The sequence below is a fragment of the Marmota marmota genome, unplaced genomic scaffold (genome assembly GCF_001458135.2).
Source record: "Marmota marmota marmota unplaced genomic scaffold, marMar, whole genome shotgun sequence".
Taxonomy (NCBI): Eukaryota; Metazoa; Chordata; class Mammalia; order Rodentia; family Sciuridae; genus Marmota; species Marmota marmota.
In genome coordinates, this window is record NW_026000016.1 from 10,634,431 (window position 1) to 10,655,086 (window position 20,656).

Consider the following 20,656-nt stretch of genomic DNA (forward strand, 5'->3'; position numbering starts at 1 on the left):
GGGGGGGGGGGGAAGACATGCAACATCTCTGAGAGGGAGCAATCTCGTTCTCTAGATTTAAGGGTGGAGGTAGCAACCATCAAAGCATTTCATAGATTTCTGCTTTTTCTTTTTTTCTTTGACTCTTAATTTAGGTAATCTTCAAAAGTTTACTGCGAAGGAGGCTGCGGAACAGGTAGCCACATCCCATTTGCTGATAAGAAAGGTGGCTAATGCGATATCTGCAAAGCCAGATCTATGACTCGGTACTTCTCTCTTCATACACATAAAGCAGCTACCCATGACTGTTTATTTACTGTGCACCAGACATGTGCACACAAATTGATTTAATGCTCTCAGCATTCTCAGGAAGTAGATGCTGGTATTCTTTCCATTTTAAGATGGGGGAAAATGAGATACCGAGAGATTAAGGTATTTGTTTAACATCAGGCAGGCTAAGGTTTGACTCCAAGTTGCCTGAGTCTAGAGGAATATTAGACTGCAGGATGGTAAGAAACTGATGATACTAAATTATGTGGGGTTTGTTTGAAAAATGAAATGCACTCAGAGAGAAGCGGATGGCTGGGTCATGCATGCAGTGGCCACGGGTAGAGCATTTCCTAAAGCTTTGAACTGAACCTCCAGGTTGATCGAGATACATAGCGTTGGTAGTGCTGTGTGTATTAATTCTTGTGCTTTTTTTTTTTCCTTTTCTTTTTTGGTGTTTGGTATGGAATCTAGGACCTCCTGAATGGTAGGCAAGCACTCTACCACTGAGCTATACCAGGGCAGAAACATCTCTGAGAGAGAGGCCCTACTTTCAGGAATGCTGTGGTTTAAGCAGACAGACAGCTTCAAAGTTTGCTTAGATCTTTTGGATCCTGTTGTTTTCACTTTGAGAATGGGGTTGAGTTGTTCTAACATCCACAGGAACAGCTTCTCTTTTATCCTTGCTTTGCATTCTTTTTCTCATCTACGCATTCCCAAGTTGTTGCACCTGATTGCATAAAAGAACTGAAATCCAGCTTTGTCTGAGGTAGTCAGTTGATCTTAACCTGTGGTTTGCTTATGATAGATTGGGCTTTCTTGGCTTATTTCTGCTGCTACAACTTCTAGAAGGTCATTGGTTTAGATATTAGATTAACCTTCTGGGACTCGCAGTATGTTTGCTTTATACTATTACAGAAGGGGAGAGCTGTATCACAGATTAGACAAATTGTCTCCTTTCTCATACTTACCCCTGGCAGAACTAGGATCTGAGGTCCCATCCCCCTTCTAATGAGCTTTTAAACTTGTTTGTGTAAGAATTTTACTGAAAACTTGACCTATCAACATCACATTTGCCTGGATTAAAATCTGTTTTACTTTTTTTGGGTTTTCGACTTGGCTTTTATTTGTAAGTTAGTTCCTGAATTTTGTCAAGTAGTTCTTTTTTCATTAAAGTTACTATAAGCATAAAAGACACAGTGATTCTTGCAGGGAGATACTACTTTGGGGTACACTTGGGCTGTGTGAAGTTGGAAACTGTAAGGAGCAGGGAACCTCAGGACTAAAGAGTTCTGAGCTGCTGTTTAATTCCTATTTATGTTTAGTGAAGTTCATTTTCAGTAGCTGATGCCACAGTGAGTAACCAGCAGAATCTGTGGATCTCAGGTTTCCCTTTGCAAAGCTAGCTGCATGAAAGATTATCTAAGGTCTCTTTCAACTGACACTGCCTGTCCACTTGAATTCACACACACTGTTGATAGAGAGCCCTCATTATGAACAAAGGTGGGGAGAAGCCTGGTCACAGTACTTTCAATTCAGATTCCCATTGGTTTCGAATGCAAATATCAATAGTAAACTAAGTGTTTTGTGGTTTTTTTTTTTTGTAGACTCTCCAGAAGGCACCACAGTAATGGAGTACATGAGCACTGGAAGTGACAATAAAGAAGAAATTGATTTACTAATTAAACACTTAAATGTATCAGATGTAATAGACATCATGGAAAATCTTTATACAAGTGAAGAGCCAGCGGTTTACAAACCCAGTCTAAGGACCATGTGTCAAGATAGTAATCAAAACGAGGAGCGTTCGGACTCTCTGCTGCTTAGTGGCCAAGAGGTGCCTTTGTTGTCATCCGTCAGATATGGAACCGTGGAGGATTTGCTTGCTTTTGCAAACCATATATCAAATACCTCAAAGCATTTTTATGGACACCGACCACAAGAATCTGGAATTTTATTAAATATGGTATGTTTTTTCTGATCAGTTGAGTGCTGTGTGTCTGCTTTACTAGTGTGGCTTCATTTAATGCAGAGTGGCATTTGAACTTGGTTTACACTGCCTGCCAGGTGTGGTTTTTGAATGCAATTACTGGTAAGAATAACCTCCATGTTAAAAATGCAAAAAAAGGTCTTCGTGAAAATTTCCACTTAAAGAGTCAATCATAATTTAGTAATGGCTCTAAAAATTAAGAATGTCTTTTTTGGGGAGTGGGGATGGAACAAGGCCTCCCACATGCTAGGAAAGTGCTATTTTACTATTCCTCCAGTCCTTAATAATGCATTTATTAAAAAAAATTATTAAAAAGTTCATTCATCATTTACCCAGAAGAGAGGTTTAATGAGACTCCTTCAGTTGAGAGTTGAATAAACTCTTTGTCTTAATACTTTTAAAGGCTGATTTAGTTGTTCTTCTCTTACCACATTGTGAAGTGTTATAATACACTAATATTGGCTAAATTCAGTTCTTGCAGAAACCTAGTTTGTAAGTAGCAGATAGCTACCCACAGATCAACTCTGCAATCGCCAGCCTGAAAGACAGATGATGTATTTGTGTAGTCATCCCAAGTATGCAAATAATCCAAAATATTGTGACAACACTTTGTTGCCACAATAGTTCCATCAGGTGACATGTTTAGGTGTAACTGGCTTTCTGCCAGGCTTTTAGTATGTTAGAGGTGAACGTGGGTGCTGTTTAAAGGTGATCTAGTTTTTTAAAAAAAGAACAGTTTGCAAAACAGTAGGTGGTAGCTTGCAAAACCTGCTTATTGATGAAAGTGACTCTCTTTCCTTTAGTATATCTGAATGGCAGAACGGCCAATGCTGAGGGAATAAATGAGCATACAGTCTGCTACTATTTAATGAAAAACAACACAGTAATTTAGGTCAACTATGTTGTGTTGTTTTGTTAGAAGCCAATTATGTTCAGGTGAATGTGGAGCAAGATTATATTTTGCATTATTGTGTGGCTTCCTTTGGTCTGGATATACTGGATATAAAATGCATTTTATAGTTCACTAATTCCTTTGCTTTCAGAGTATTACTTGCTTTTATAAATAGGAAGTAATAATTTGAACTGGGAGCAATGACTGATTTTAATAATATAAATGTGTATAATGATGAACAGACTTTTTATGTTTGATTTTTTTTTTTACCTATTTGTTAAATGAAAACCTTCAGAATAAGCAAATTGCCCTTGCTAGTAAACATATAAAGAATTAGGTATGATCAGCCATTCCCCTGGCCCATCAGGCTGTTGGAGAGATGGGGCATGTATAGAAAAGAATTCATGAAAGTTACAAGGAATACAAAGAAATAGCCTCCTGAAAGTTTTTAGGAGTGAGGCCAGGAAAGCTAAGACAGAAGAGGTGACAAACTAAGCCATTCAAAGGAAGTGAAAATTTCATAAACAAAGAGTAAAAGTAAAATGTTGTCATTCTCTGACCAGGGGCCTATGCTCTATAAAGGAACAAATGCATACTAAAGAAAAATTTTAAAATAGGACATTACCATAAAGGTAGGGATCTTGAAAGCTTTCACAATATTTTTATTTCAAAAATGATCAACAATGGGCAAAAACAAGAAGTCTGAAAAACAGAATGGAATAAGAGAAGGACCTCAAAATGCACAGGAATGTGGATCAAGTCTCACCAGGCCAGTGGTCAGTGGGTCTGGGGGGCTACAATTGACTTTGCTGTCACTGACATAAAGATTGTCTCCACCTCTGTGACTGGTGGTAACCTACTTCATCAGTAATGGCCTAGGCATTGGGACTTGTCACCTCTGATCTCAGCCACTGTGAGACAGAGGGTTGCTTTTAACTTCCTTTCCTTCTAGCCTTGCGCTTCCTGTGGACCCAGCTGATATACCAGATCTTTTTCTTCTCATCAATCTCCATCCACTACTCTATCAAAACTTTACACTTGTGGGCTTTATTTGCTGTTTTCCATTTAAAGAGTCAACCATAATTTAGTAGTGGTTCTACAAATTAAGAATGTCTTTTTTGGGGGGTGGGGATGGAACAGGGTAGGAAATTATCTACCATCTAGATTGGTTCCAAGGTAAAATCTATCTATAAATTGTACCTGTATGTCCATCCCTTTGTATTATAGGGGTGGACAACTTTGATTGCAATATTCACCGGTTGATTTGCTAGCTATAGTTGGGACATCCATAGTATATCAGGTTCTTTTCCAGAAGCTACATACAGAACTTTGAGTAGACTGGAAGTTTACTGCCTGGTGCATGCAGGAAACAAGTGAGTAGGTAATTTTAAAACATTGTGCCACTTCCCAATACAACTACGCCCCTGTTGTTCTGGGAATGCTTCAGCAGAACACCACACAGAGACACAAGTATGGGAAGGGGAAGAGAGAATGACAGCACAGGCTTCCAAGAAGAATTGGTACCTAAGCCAAGGTCTGAAGCATGGGGTTAGCCAGATGAGGTGGGGAGTGTTGTGGATGAAGAAGGGCACAGCATGTGCAAAGGCCTGGAGGCACAGAGACCAGGTGTGTTCAGGCAGCCAACAACCACAACGCTGCAGAGTTAATTAGGCAGGGTGGAGTACCAAGAGTTATAAAAATAACCTGAAGCATAGGCATGTTGAATGGTACTCTGTGTGTGTGTGCATGTATGTGTGCTATTTTCCTAAAAATAATATTTGTTAAAGGTTCCACTGACATCCAGTGAGATGTAGGAAAGGAACTTTAGGAGACTAAACTAGCAATTGTTTTGTGTTAGAACGCTACAAGTTTTCTTTTGTTTTTTAATAACCTAGGCTGTCTTATGACTTGATCCAGGGATAGATAACCCAAAATGGGTTTCAAACACTCAACTCTTTCCTCGTGGTTATGTGTGGAGCTGAAGGGCTCCAAAGAATTCAAAGGTGATGTTCCTTGGGGGTTAGTCATGGAGTCGGAGTTTCTCTGGGTTCAAAAATCCTCCTCATGTGTTATAGTGTTAACTTGCCTCAGCATCTGTAGTGGCCTCTGAACTCACACCCCTGCACCTGTCTTACAGCCCAGAACTTGAGTGTGAAGGCTCCATGTGTTTTGTGACCAGCAGAGTAGGACACAGCTAGCTTTGCCTTTGTTCTAGATAATCTGTTTCTGTGACTGTAACCCAAGTTTACATCATATAGTCATTTACAGAATTTTTTCTTACTAAAATACTTAAGAAATTTTTTCAAGTGCTCTTCCTGGACCCAATATTGTTTAGGATAGATTATTATCTAGATGAGGAAATAGAAAGCAGGATCATAGTGTTTACATTTGAAGATGTAATGTTTGCACTTGGCAAGTTGAAGAATTGGCAGAGATAAACAGCATGGAGTTCCATAAGATTCTTTGGTGGGACCTCTAGAAAGAAGGAAAATAAATAAATAAAAGAAAATCTCAAATCCCAATAGGGAAAGAACCAGGAACTTTGCAGAACTGTCCATTGGTCAGCATTTGTACATCACAAGTTCAGAGCCTGTCATCAAAGTAGCCATGGGGAACTTAGGACATTCAGAGCAGGGCCCTTAAGACACAAAAGTGGGTAAACTAGGGTTGAAGAGACTTGCAGAGGAGAAGACTAAAATGTGCTCAGTGACAAGTAAAGGTAGGCTTTTAATAACTGGGTTTGCATCATAGCTCAGCTTTAATGGAAGCCTTCTAGAACACAAAAGGCTCCTAGGCAGACAATGGGAGCTATGGCTTTGGGGTTAAGACAGAGGTGAGTTTGAATCCTGTCTCTGGAACTGACTGGTAGATTAATTTAACCTCTTGAAGTCAGTTTCCTCAACTATGAAATGGAGATAAAAATAGTACTTGCCTCAGAGGGCCATTGTAGACTTTGATGAGATGATGTATTAAAGTACTGAGTATACTGCCTGGTCCATAATTAGCACTCAATAATCCAATGCCATTAATGTCCTTCATCCTCTTGAACAGAATAAGAGGGTGAAACCGGGTCATAGCAAAATTATTTGGGACAAAAGTAAAACTTTCATGAAGGTTAGTTAAGCCCTGAAATTCTGGAGGGTGCAGTGAAATTGGGTCTATTAATATTTGCCATCAAGAAAGGGCCACAAATGAAGTTCAGTTGAGTACTGAGTATAATTCTGTCTACATGTGCACCATATCCTCAGCATGCTGCAAAGAGGCCTCTAGCAACTACAGGCGACACTTGAAGAAAAGAGGTCATGTTTCAAACAAGGCAAGACTGTGGTCTGTACCTAGTCATATTTCCTCCAGGGCCATGCACAGGGTCCCATACAAGCAGAAGCACTCAGTAAATGTCTGATTTTTAGGTTTAGTGATTTTGCATTTCTCAGGGTTATTCTCTGCTTCATTCCTTGATATAGCTAAAATGAGCTATCATGGAGGCTGAGGGAACAACCCTTCTGGTTTCTAGAACTGTGCCTGAAACAGTGATGAGTGAGGAATCCCAGCCATCTGCAGCTGGGTCAGGTGCTCATTCCTGCCCTGTAGAGTAGATATGGCAGTTTTTTATGTCCGCCTTCAGGTGCTTCTGTACTTGATACAGTATAATGTCTTAGATAGTTTCAGAAATTCCTGAATTCATAATCTGAAGCCATAATATTGCTTGTTGTATTTAGGAAAAACTAATTTTTTGAGACTACCTACCTATCCCTTGAAAGAACACTCTAGACATTCTTGATATGTCTTCCTGGTCATGTTTCCCATGGATTACCATGTTAATTTGTGTTCATTTTAATTGTTATCTTTTCATTTTTTTTCTCTTTAAAAGGTGAGGTATACTTTCTACCCTGTAAAACCCACAGAGCTTAAATGTCCAGTTTGTTGAGCTTTTTTTTTACAAATGCTCACAGCCTCGTCAGCCTCATTGCTATTAGCTCTTAATTTTTGAGTTGACTAATTTTGTTTTTATTTATTTATGTTTTTCTTTGCATCCACTAGTTTTGAAAACCAGTTCTAAGTGTTTGCTTGGTCTCAAACCCGCTGAGGTCAGGCATCATCTATCTCTCACTCATGGTTGCCTCTTGAGCGCCAATTCCAGTGCTGGGCACACATTAGGCATGCAATAGATATTAAATGAGTAGGTGGATGAGAAATGACCCTTCCCTGAGTTTATGTATGTGGCATGGTTAAGTCATTGCTCTGGCATCACATATTGTTTTCCAAAATCCTCCATGATCCTCAGGTAATTTCCACGCTCTCTCTATGCATCATGTGTGAGTAAGAGCTATGCAGACAAACAGGTTAGCACATTTTAATAGAAACAAGTCAATGTGCAGGCACGGTGGCGATCTTCATATTCCGCCTTTGGGTCATCCTCCTTAGATAAATAATTTTGAAGTTCTATTTGACAATTAATCATTCATGCATAGATGGAAATGTGACTAGGTCCGACCAGGGATCTCTGTCTCTCTTACATGCTTTCTCTGTCTTGCTCAAGTTCTAAATATAGTCTCTGTACAATGTTAGGGTTACACAAGGCACCATTAATTTTAAATGCAGTGTGTAAGAATGCTTCTAAAATAACCAGCTTTTATTGGGTGGACAACCTTGCTGAGATTCTCAACCTGCTGCATGTTTATTTTCTTATAGGTAATCACTCCCCAGAATGGGCGCTACCAAATAGACTCTGATGTTCTCCTCATCCCTTGGAAGTTGACTTATAGGAACATAGGCTCCGATTTCATTCCTCGGGGGGCTTTTGGAAAAGTGTACTTAGCACAAGATATGAAGACCAAGAAAAGAATGGCATGTAAACTGGTATGTACATTCATATAGCATGTTTGACATTATGAGTTTTAAAAAAAAAAATTGTATTGATCCAAGTTTCTTACCCTTACACTGGATTTATCTAGGTGTATCTTACCCCAAGGCTTTTGTTTTTCTGGATTTTCTTTCTACCTGGTACCATTCAGCCCCTGAATGTCTGCATAGGTGCCTGGTTGATTTTAATCAAATTAAAGGAATGTGTTGGTATATTTAGTAACAGCTTGGACAGCATCACCTCCCTTAAAGGGAAGTGAAGGCCAGCTCTCCTGCACTGAAAGAGCAATCTGTGTGTAGCTCCTTTGATCCTGTCCACAAACAAGGGGGCTAGGCAGAGAAGCAGACTAGGAAAGCAAAAGGCTTTTCAGGGCTTCAGATTTAAAGGGCTGAATTTAAATATACCACATACTGAAAAGACCCGATCTCTTCTTATTAGTAATAACTGCCAAGGTGCTGCTACCTGGGAACAGTGTTTAGCAGAATCTACCTGAGCTGAGCATTCACACATCATGTGACTCAATAATTCCACTCCTGTAGGTACACCCAACAGAAGCATGTGCATGTGGTCATTAAAAAGCTAGAACTAAGTTCTAGCATGTTCATATGAGTACTATTTGTAAGAGTCCCAAACTGGAAACTTTCCCAGTGTTGACAGATAGAATAGTTATACTCTGGAATACTGTCCTACAAAGAGAATAAATGATTTAGAAATAAAATAAGATGGATGCCTCTCAAAAACATCACATTGAGCCCAAGCAGACAGACACAAAATAAGATCCATTAAATGAGATTTCTCTTAATATAAAGGACAGAAACAGGCAAAACAAATCCATGCTGCTTGATACCAGGATAGTGGGGAACCCTTGTAGAATGGTGACTGGAAAAGTCAAAGAGGGGATTTCTGGTTTGCTGGTAGAGTTCTGTGTTTATATTTAGATGGGGATTTCATTTATGTGTTCAGTTGATAGTTCATTGAGTTTGACATTTCACTATCTTTACACTGTTATATATGTCTGGTTTGTTTGTTTTAAATGGACTTTTAAGTGTGATCAAATAAAGTACACTCATTTTTTTTTTCCCGTGGTGTTGGGAATCAGACCCAGGGCCTCATGCATGCTAGGCAAGTGCTCTACTGCTGAGCTAGATCCCCAGACCCAATACTCAAAATATGGATTTAACAAAAAATAAAATAAAAACGAATTGCTGAATATTATGTTTCAATCTCTTATCATAGTTAAAGGACCAACAATATGTTATCCTCATTTGTTCCTTCTTAAAGATTCACTAGAGTACTTTGAAATTTATACCGAGAGCTGATATAATGTAGAGGCAGATCAGAGGTAAACATTACTTTAAGGTGGACATACCTTTTCATACAGTTCAAAGTAGCTTTGAGTTTATTTATTGCCCTCTGGTTTGTTGGTTGACTAGTATTCTATACTTTTCAATTATTCTCAGGTTGTGTAGACTCTTGTTCCTATTTTTGTGTTCTAGATCCCCGTAGATCAATTTAAACCATCTGATGTGGAAATCCAGGCCTGCTTCCGGCATGAGAACATCGCTGAATTATATGGTGCTATCCTTTGGGGCGAAACTGTCCATCTCTTTATGGAAGCAGGCGAGGGTGGGTCTGTTCTGGAAAAATTGGAGAGCTGTGGACCCATGAGAGAATTTGAAATTATTTGGGTGACAAAGCATGTTCTCAAGGGACTTGATTTTCTACACTCGAAGAAAGTGATTCACCATGATATTAAACGTGAGTAGTAGCTTGGGTTGTGTACCATTTTAGCTTAAGCAGACTCTTGGGGTGGGAGGCAAATGGGCTTTTTTCTTTAACCTGAAGCCTCAGTGACAGGGAAGACAGCACAGTTCACCTTCTTTCTCTTTGCACCTGAGGTAGGTCTTAGAATTGGGCTGGGTTGATAGCACTTTAAAAGTCAGATGAAAGGATGATAACCCAACAGTCGGTTCAAAGATTATAGCCACACATCTGTTAGATATTCTGCCTTGGCCATTGTTAACAAGGCTGGAGGTGGAGTTCAGTAGTAGAGAGCATGCTTAATGTGCTTGAGACACTGGACTGGATCCCCAAAACTGAAAGAATTAAAAAAAAAAAAAGTTACTTCTTTAAACACATAAACCAAGAGATTTTAGGAACAAAGTAACTTTTTAATTTTAATTTTGAGCACCAACTATTTAATAATTCAATCAGCCAGGCTTTACTGACCCTTTTCTAGAATTAAGATATGGTGAGGAAATAAAGAAGGAACCCATTATAAACCTTTAATACCTAATGTTGGGCTGGGGTTGAAGCTCAGTTGTAGAGCACTTGCCTAGCATGTGTGAGGCACTGGGTTTGATCCTCAGCACCACATAAAAATAAATAAATAAAATAAAGGTATTATGTCCATCTACAAATTTAAAAAAATATTTAAAAAAATACCTAATGCTAAGTTGGACTAGCACAGTTTTTTACTGAAAAAAAAAAAGAAGGATATTGTACTTCCAGTTTTAAAAAAGTGACTTGATAACAGTATGCTGATATCTTAAAATTTGAAACTCAAGCTCTTGAGCATTATTCATGGCTATAATCATCTATGCCAGCATTGGCTTAATTCTTGACAGATTTGAAGTGATTTTCACCTAAACTCTTATCAAGGTTCATCTTCCTCTTTTAAACATAATATGCCCTCTCATTAGAGAAAACGTTTCAGTCTGCTCTGATTTGAGACTCATTTTTATTTTAGATAATGGTTTCATTTTATATACATAGGATATATAAACAATTTTGTGCTAAAGTTTTTTCTTCTCATTATAGCTAGCAACATTGTTTTCATGTCCACAAAAGCTGTGTTGGTGGATTTTGGCCTAAGCGTTCAGATGACTGAAGATATCTATTTCCCTAAGGATCTGCGAGGAACAGAGGTAATTATATTCATATGAAAATATTTAGTATCTTGAGAAAAAAATGTATTCTAGAATTACTGTGAGAAAGGACAAAGAAGGAGATGAAAAGCATTACATGAAAGTCATTGTCATCGGAACAAATTTAATGGTCACTTGTTTTGTACCAAGTTTTAAATTTGACACTTTAATTTTAATTCTTTATTCTCTACTATTTATAATACATTATAATATTTATCATATAATATTATGCATGTACACCTATATATTTGTGTGTGTGTGTGTGTGTGTGTGTGTGTATATATATGTATATATATATATATATAAAACACTTAGAAATTATCTAATGCCAAAATAGATTACCAGTTGAGCAATCCTCATCCTAACCTGAAAAATCCAGAGATTAGGGATGTTCAACTGGTAAAGTTTATACAACTACTCCCAAATCCAAAAAACTCCCAAATCTGAAATGCTTCTAGTCCTAAGTATTTCAGATAAGAGAAAGTCAACTTGCACGTCCACAATTCAGCTTTAAAAGCAATTATGGAATTATAGTTAACTTTGTAAAAATAGGTTTAACACTGTAAATGAATTATGTTATTTAATTCTGACAACTCTATTATTGGTAATAGTGTTATCATAGCTAATACTATTATTATACTATAAGGAAATAAACTTGAAGAGATTAAAATAAAATACCTGAAGTTGTTTAGCTACTAACAGGTCTCAGACTTGAATTCTGTTCTTTCTTTAAGCCTAAAGTCTACCTACTGTGTAATTTTTTTTTTCAGTATTAGGTAATGAACCCTGGGCCTCAAACAAACTAGGCAAGCACTCTACCACTGAATAACACATATAGCCCATTTAATATAATAAATATATTGCTAAAATGTACTACTAATATAACTAATACCATTATGTTTTGTTTCAATTATGGTCTTAATTACCATGATCATTACTATTTATTGAGAACTTCCTACAAAGCCCTATTTCTCATTCTAGGTGTCTTATAATAAATCTGAAGTCATTAGCACAAACACATCTCATTTGAAGATATAAAATAGTTATAGTATTTAACTCATCTGTGAATCTAAATGAGTTTCTGGGGCAAACATTTATGGGCTTTCAAATAATATATTTTACATTCCCATCATTAGGCTGAGTGGTTGACTATAGCCAGTGTCTACTGAGGGTCTGGCATGTGACAGACTGTTACGGACACCAGCAAGCATGTGCCCTTGGTGATACTTCTTGGTCCCCACTGTATAGTTAATTCGATTAATTGATTTACTTTTTAGAAAGTTATTCTAACATATTATTTTATTGTCTAACTAAATTTATTTATTTATTTTTGCAGTACTGGGGATTGAACCCAGGGGTGCTCTACCACTGGGCTATATTTCCAGCCCTTTTTCTAGTTTAATTTTTTAAGACAAGGTCTTACTAAATTGCCCAGGCTAGCCTCAGACTTGGGAATCCTTCTGCCTCAACCTCCTGAGTAGCTGAAACTACAGGCACGTACCATATCATGTGGTGCCTAATTACATTTATTTTTTAACGGCATACATAAAGACATAAATTGTACATATTGATGAGTTACCCTGTGATGTTTCAATACACATATATATCAGTTTAAACATCTCTCTCCTCAAACTTATATTGCTTCTTTATGGTGAAAACATTCAAAATCCTTCTTCTTGCATTTCAAGAGAGACAATACACAATCACTACCTATAGTCACAAATAGCACACCAGAACTTTTTGCTCATATCTAATAACAACTGAGCTCTCAGTGATCAACCTTTCCCCATCCCTCCCTCCTCCAGAAGGATCTCTTTGAGATTCACATGAATTATTAAGAGATCAGCAGCTGAGTTAACAATAGGATGTGATGGGAACAGAGCCATGCACCTGGGAAAGGTAAAGCTGCCTCTTGGCTACTCCTGCTGCCATGAACCTCCCACACCCATAGTGGCCACTGGAAGTGGAGAGAGTCCTTGGCTACATGTTTGCTTCAAGTTTACCATGTCAGTCTTACTGTTGAACCAGATAACAGCCCATAGTGTAGCTACTGAATTGCAATGAGGAAAAAAAAAAATCTTGCTTCCAAACTGAGATTCTGTTATGCTCTTCTTAACTCTCCCAAAGCAAAGACTCCCTGGGCAGTGAAGATACCCTTGTTTTGCTAACATGCCTTGTTTTGCATGACATGAGAGAAATTTCTTGATCATCATCTTTGAGCAGAATAATATTCAGAAGAGAAACTGTAGAGTGTTAAAAAACAACAACAACTATGTTTAGTACTCAGTTCTTAAGAGTACTTTGCCAGAGCAAAATCTAATATGACTTGATGCTTATGACATGTTTTCTTTGGAAAATGTTTCAGCATATTTTGGCATTACTTAGGAGTTCAGATATGTGACATTCCACCCTTTTTCCTGGAGCTAGTATGAGAAACTATTTATGGTATTAGAGATGGAAAATACCTTTTGCTTCCTGGCAATGCAGTCAAATTGAACATTTTGCAATGCTAGAGAAAGATGTGTCTTCTCTGGGATTCTCGAAGGATACTTGGATATGACATAATAGCAGACTTCACCACTGAATAGTGTTTAGACAAGTATTTTTAGCTAATGCAAACTACTTTATGTGAAGTGCAAAACCGGCTTTGGTGTTTATAAACTCTCTTTTAATCAACCTGCATTTACTATCTGTGCAGTGTTCACAGACTAAAATTTGCTAATAGGGAGTGTGATAAATTTCGTAAAGTCATCAATGAATCCTTTCAATAAACTTGCTTTTATTCCTCATAACAAATGAGATATATTTAGTCAAAGTCAACTGTACGCATATAATGGATTTGCTTTCCTTTAGAACTTAGTTACATGGCTATTGCACAGCCAGATGACTTCTGATCCCTAACCATAATAGCTTACAAATATCAGTCATCTGTGTTGGATTTCTGTCTGTCTCTCACTCTCAGCATTCATATTCAGAGCATTGTATTATAACCATATAAAACATATAAAGGGTCCATCTGCATGTATTTTTTTTTTAGTTTCACTTTATATGATATAAACTTCATCTGAGCCATGAAGTTCTAGGTATCTATCTGAGGGCCAGCATCCAGGTCACCAGGCTGTACCCTATGCTGCCATTGCCAGATGCACCCTCGGTGTGCAGTCACATAGAGTCTGCAAAGCCACTTGTGCATGGCCACAGTTGGTTATACCAGATATACAATTGGCTTAATCCTTACTTTACCTTGAGGGGGGCTGAAGGAGATGGATCTCCTCTATTGATATGAACGCCCACTCCATTCAATATCTAAATACTCTGTCTTTGTTGCAGAGAAAGTTTGTGAACAGAGAACTCAGTTTAGCATGTTTGCTGAGAGTGAAAGGAAGTCAGCCTGGAAGTGTATTTTAGGATGAAGTTGAGGCTGGGAAGGGGAAACTGGGCAATTTCCCCAGTTTTTGTAAGCTTGTTCTCTACTTACTTATTCAGAGATGTATTCTGGGAACATTACCTTTTCTCCATATTCACATGACAGACAGCATCAAAACTTTTTAAATCTAAATAATAGCTTTATTATTCCTCATTCAAAATACTTAATCCCACAAATGTTTAAGATTCCTGGCTTTTTTTTAAATTTTGCAACATTTGCATATACATGATGAGATATCTTTTGGGATGGGACCCAAACCAAAATATGAAATTCACTTATGTTTCATGCCCAACTTATACACAGAGGCTGAAGACAATTTTTACAATAATTTTAGTATGCCTATGTTTTTGTAGTTTGGAGTTATTTTTGTTTTTGTTTTGAGTTGGGCCTCACTATGTTGTCCTGGCTTGTTCTGTAATCTGTGAGCTTAATTGGTCCTCCTGCCCGTGTTTTCTAAGAAGCTAGAACTACAGGCATGTGCCACCATGCCTTGTGCATTTGTGTTACATGACCAGTTATATGAGGTCAAGGGTATTATTTTCTACTTGTGGCATCTTCTCGGGACTCAGAAAGCTTCAGATTTTGGAACCTTTAAAATTTTGGGTTTCAGATTAGGGATGTTCAACCTAAATCAAAACCTAGGATATTACCTACTATGTCTGTACCTAGCCATAAACATGGATTATTGGCTACTAATGTTTTCTGGTTTTATCTCTTAAAAGTTTAGAAATAAGCACTTCTTAGAGAATTATTTATAAAACTAGCCCTACTTACTTAGTATCTACCTGTTACACTAAATAGAATTTAGACACCATTAATGTGACAGGCATTTCATTTTCAGTCACTGGGCTTACATGGTAGGTAGAAGTAAAAGGTGGTCCATGGAAATGACTCACTGTGGGCTGGGGATACAGCTCAGTTGGTAGAGTGCTTACCTTGCATGCACAAGGCCCTTGGTTCAATTCCAAGCACCACAAGGAAAAAAAAAGAAATGACTCATTAGGACCCCTTTTGCAGCATTACACTTCATTTTTTAAAGTTCTTCCCCTCCAAGCAATTGGTGTTAATATTCTATAAGTTTCTGCCACCTTTTAACACTACTGATAATTAGAGGTTTGGCAACTAAATAACAGATGAGGAAGTATATTTGTAGTATCACTTAAATATGAAAGAAGGCTGGGCGCTGTGTCACATGCCTGTAATCCCAGCAACTCGAGAGGCTGAGGAAGAAGGATCGCAAGTTCAAAGCCAGCCTTAGCAACTTAACAAGGCCTTAAGTAACTTAGCAAGACCTTGTCTCTAAATAAGATATAAAAAGGGCTGAGGATGTGGCTCGGTGGTTCAATACCTGGGTTCAATACCTGCTACCAAAAGTTTAAAAAAATATATATATGAAAGGAATTGGTGTTTTAATAGAAAAATTAACTATACCCAATCAGTGTTTGCAGAACTCTGATTGGTGGGAGTCCCAGGTGGCTTTTTTATTCTAGGCCCTTTGTTGTCCGATGAAGCATGTGTTCTGTCTGTGGAAGGAGGTATTCTTTGTCAGACTGCAGGGATGCATCCATCCAAATCTGCCTAGTTCCAAGAGAATGTCTGCTACATACTCCTTAGCTTAAGGGAACACAGCAATGACATCACATTGTCTTCTGAAAGGACAAAACATGCAAAAACTATGATAAAAGTGAATGAGCCAATTTTCAGAACTGGATTGGAGAAATGGAAACCCAGACAACTAATCAGGCTGACGTTTCCCACATCTTTTCCAGATTTACATGAGTCCAGAGGTGATCCTATGCAGAGGCCATTCCACGAAGGCAGACATCTATAGTCTGGGAGCCACGCTTATCCACATGCAGACGGGCACCCCGCCCTGGGTGAAGCGCTACCCCCGCTCAGCCTATCCCTCTTACCTGTATATAGTAAGTGAGGGTCAATCAGGGATGGGGGTAGTTTCACCTGCTGATGGGGAGGGACTGTTCTACCTCCCATAATACCCACTCCTGAATGAGGTGATGGTGAAATAGTGTTTATGAAAGGCAGCTGTGGGTTCCTCCTCTGTGGAAGTAAGCTCCATTTTGCAAAGAAAACATGGCTCTTCTAATGGGAACATACCAAAATGTCCATTGGGCATAAGTTATATGCTATTCTATTGCACTGTATATGTAATAATAAAATACCACATAATAGTGTCAAAATACTACAAATCTGTCAACCAGGGAAATTTTATATGCTCTTACTTTTAAAGAAAAGGTAGATTATTGGTCTTTGCTCCAGCCTGGCTTATAGTGGAACGTGCAACTCCCATTTTGCTATTGAGAGTAAATGTTTCCCTACTATTGCATGGTGACCTTTGGGCCATCCATGGGAAGTGGTCATTGCTTATTCAAACCTAGCATGTACCTTTTGCAGCATTAAACCAAAAGATGGGTTTAACTTAGTGCCTTAGAAAATTAAAGGGAATCTTCTTTTAAGAGTATGAACCATATTTGTTGTAAATCATATGGTGGGGAGCAGATTAATTTCTGGGTCTGGAGCACATTTCCTGTTGAGGGTCTGTTTCCCTGCCGTTGATACTAAGAACTGGTTTGTTGGTAGATCCACAAGCAAGCACCTCCTTTGGAAGATATAGCTGATGACTGCAGTCCAGGCATGAGAGAGCTGATAGAAGCCGCCCTGGAGAGGAACCCCAATCACCGTCCAAGAGCAGCAGACCTGCTAAAACATGAAGCCCTGAATCCCCCCAGAGAGGATCAGCCACGCTGTCAGAGCCTGGACTCTGCTCTCTTTGAACGAAAGAGACTGTTGAGCAGGAAGGAGCTGGAGCTTCCTGAGAATATTGCTGGTAGGACACCCTGTGGCATGCAGTGCCTCTGGCCTCCATTCTTTCTCTGTTCATGTCAGATCTCTGATGTAGTTCAGGAATGTATTCCAAAAAAAGAGGAATGACAGGGTGCAATGACACATGCCTAGATGTAGTCCCAGCTGCTCAAGAGACTGAGGCAGGAGGATCCCTTGAGCCCAAGAATTCAACTGGGCTGGCACTGTTCTTGAATACCATGTGTTGTTTGAGAAATTCAAGAAAAACATTAACAAAAGCAATTTTTTAAAAAATTGGCTAATTTACCATCAAATTATAGCAGTTTTTCAGTGTAAGTGAATGTTACCTAACATAATCATTAAAAATTGCCTCTGACTTGCTGTTTTGCAACAGAGACTATTATTTGGTGTTAAAAACAAATAGAGCACGACAGCTTTGCTGTGAGTGCAGGTTATGTTTAACTTAATTAGGGTAAGTCCATCCCATCCTGGGTTAGAAGCCTCCTGGCACTGCTTTGCTCTGAACAGATAAAATACTGAGTTTGAAGTCAACTTGCATTTTTGTCTTTCTGTGCTTAAACTCTCTTTGTCAGCTCTGAATTGTTTCCATCTAGGAAAGTCATTATGCATTCCAGGAGACTGGATATGCACAGAGAGGGACTTTCATTTTTATTAATCTGTGGCATTCATAGTCCATTGAGGCCCAAACCCAGATGTCAAGTCTGGAATGCTTGTTTCCATTTCTCTGCTTTTTGTCTGATTTTTTTCTGTATTTAAAGAAAATCATCTGGGTTGTTGTAAAATGTGCCAGGATTTCTAACAAATTTCTTGTCATCATTAACTCCTGTTTGAACTCTTTGGTCTCTGTCATGATCCATTAATTAGCCCATGGTGTATTTAGAGGGCTATCTGTAACAAAACCAGAGCTTGGACCCTGTTTGAGTAGGCTCCAAAGGATCATTTCTTTGCAGAAGGAATATACATTGTTATTTCACATGGCCCCTTGTATTTTATTGTGTTTTTGCAATGTTTCCCTTTTCAGATTCTTCATGCACAGGAAGCACTGAGGAATCTGAGATGCTCAAGAGACAGCGTTCTCTCTACATAGACCTTGGTGCCCTGGCTGGCTACTTCAATCTTGTTCGGGGCCCACCAACACTGGAATATGGCTGATGGATGGCACTATTTGCCCTCAACTAAAGACGGCCTTTATCTCCTGGACTTTGGTTCTGCAGACTCTACAGAGTGGCTCTGGATTCCCTTTATTAAAAGCAAGCAGTGGGGATTCCAGTGACATACATATGAATGGGACTCCAAGTGGCCCCCTGTGGATTTGATTTGTGAAGCTACTCTGGTATATGCCAGGTCTCAAGGTTCTCATTATTCATGTGGCGGGAATTAAAGGAAGAAAGGGAAGAATTGATAGAAGGATCATTTCTGGTGACTGGTTTCATTCAATGTGCATTTTGCTTGAAATTTTAAAAATACCAATCATGAGGAGACTAGCCTAAAATTACTATTCTTGGTTCTTATTTAAATGTGGGATCTTCATTTAACTCAGAATAGTTGTGTTGTATATATTGGTGTATATAGTAGGATAATTCTTTGTTGGTAGATTCAAGTATCAATTGAATACATTATATTTTGGGTGAATAGAATAACTTGACTATTGTAGCAATAAGCTTAACTAGTGCCTTAAAAATGGCTGTTTACTTAGGAGCCATCAGACAGCAGGCCACTAGTGAGTCTGTTTTATGTTCCTATGGAAACACTTTGTACTGTACATGCTATGCTTAAAGCATTTGAAACATGATGTTTTGAATGTGGATAAAACTGTGTAAACCACATAATCTCTGTACATCCCAAAGGATGAGAAATGTGACCTTTAAGAAAATGGAAACATTTGTAAATTCTTGGTGATACTACTACTTTTGTAATTCTTCTGAGTATTTTCTTTAAAGCATTTGTATATGAAAATAGCATACTGTGTATGTTTTATATCAAATGCCTTCATGAATTTTTCATATATGTACATATTTGTAGCATTGTAAAGTATGTAAGTATTCCTACTTAAAATATGTTTTTACATTATGCAAAGGAAACCCAACATTTTTGTCCAATGTGACTGATCAAATCAACTGAATAAATTTAATATTTTGTCTTAATTATTATAAAAGTGTGCTTCTTGACTGGGATGGGATGGGTCATAAGTTTCGGATATATGTTGAAGGAGAATTAAGTAGGCAAAAAAATACCTAGTAGTTTTGCAAATTGTATACTCTTTTCCCATTGATGCTCTCTAAAACCATTGTTGTCAACTGACATGTGTTTTATCCTCTGATATGTTGAAGTACAAAAAAAAAAAAATCATAAACCACTGGTTATGGTAAGTGGGGTCCTGTTTTGTATTTTGTTTTTATACTTTTATATTTCCCATGAATGGAGGCTTTCATGTTCTTTACTTATTAATATTTTCAAATTAATAACTGACTTGTCTTTGTGTAAGGCAAATTTAAGACACACCAAATCTAATGAAAATTATTGAATGGGAATACTATCTTTCATTCACTGAGTGAATAGAATTCAAGACTCTTTCATGTATTAAGTAAAAAAATGCCATCCCTTATGCATTAATCAGTTTTCTGTCACTGTGACAAAATACCTGAGATAATCACCTTTTTTTCTGTGATTTTAAAAAGTCTATTTATTTATTTATTCTAATTAGGTATATATGACAGAAGAAGGCATTTTGATTCATTGTACACAATTGCAACACAACTTTTCATTTCTCTGGATGTACACAATGTAGTGTCTCACCATATGTGCAGTCAATCATACATGTACCTAGGGTAATGATGTCCATCTCATTCCACCATCTTTCTTTCCCCCGTGCCCCCTTGAGATAATCATCTTATAAGGAGCAAAGTTTTATTCTGGCTTATGATTTCAGAGGTTTCAGACCACGGTCCCTTGGCCCTGTTATCTTTGGGTCTGTGATGAGCAGCACATCATGGCAGGAACGTGTAACAGAGGAAGCTGCTTACCTCATGATAGCTGAGAAGCAAAAGGGAAAGAGAAAGAGAGGAGGGCTGGGGGTCCTAATATCTCCTTCAAGAGGACGCCTCCAGTGGCCTAATTTCCTGTCCATGAGGCTCAATTCCTAAAGATTTATGCCATTTCTCAATAGCACCATAGGCTGGCAGCCAAGCTTTTAACACCTGGGCATTTGCGGGGGCTTAACCACTAAGCCACATCCCCAGCCCTTTTTTAACATTTTATTTACAGACAGGGTCTTGCTGAGTTGCTTAAGATCTTGCTAAGTTGCTGAGGCTGGCTTTGAACTTGTGATTCTTCTGCCTCAGCCTCCCGAGCCACTGGGACTACAGGCATGCGCCACAGCACCCAGCTCTTACTCACTTTTTTTTCCCCCCCAGGGAGGAAAATTGAAGCATAGTGAGGCAACTTTAAGCTCAAGATCACAAAGCAAGTA

General features: G+C 38.3%; 1 protein-coding gene across 3 annotated transcripts in view; it reads left to right on the plus strand.

Annotated features, from left to right (window-relative positions):
- The window catches only part of Map3k8 (mitogen-activated protein kinase kinase kinase 8), a 21,724-nt gene extending 2,393 nt beyond the window's left edge, over positions 1-19,331 (plus strand). For 2 of the 3 annotated variants that reach the window (XM_015483492.2, XM_015483491.2), the window contains exons 2-8: positions 1,854-2,212; positions 7,821-7,988; positions 9,489-9,750; positions 10,813-10,919; positions 16,116-16,268; positions 16,945-17,191; positions 18,209-19,331. In XM_015483492.2, coding sequence (XP_015338978.1) covers positions 1,877-2,212; positions 7,821-7,988; positions 9,489-9,750; positions 10,813-10,919; positions 16,116-16,268; positions 16,945-17,191; positions 18,209-18,339 — 1,404 coding nt within the window. In that variant the 5' untranslated portion in view covers positions 1,854-1,876 and the 3' untranslated portion in view covers positions 18,340-19,331. Of the gene's footprint in view, positions 1-7; positions 246-1,853; positions 2,213-7,820; positions 7,989-9,488; positions 9,751-10,812; positions 10,920-16,115; positions 16,269-16,944; positions 17,192-18,208 lie in introns of those variants that run through there. The other variant, XM_048809152.1, reaches the window with a different exon arrangement.
- Positions 19,332-20,656: the final 1,325 nt, after the last annotated feature.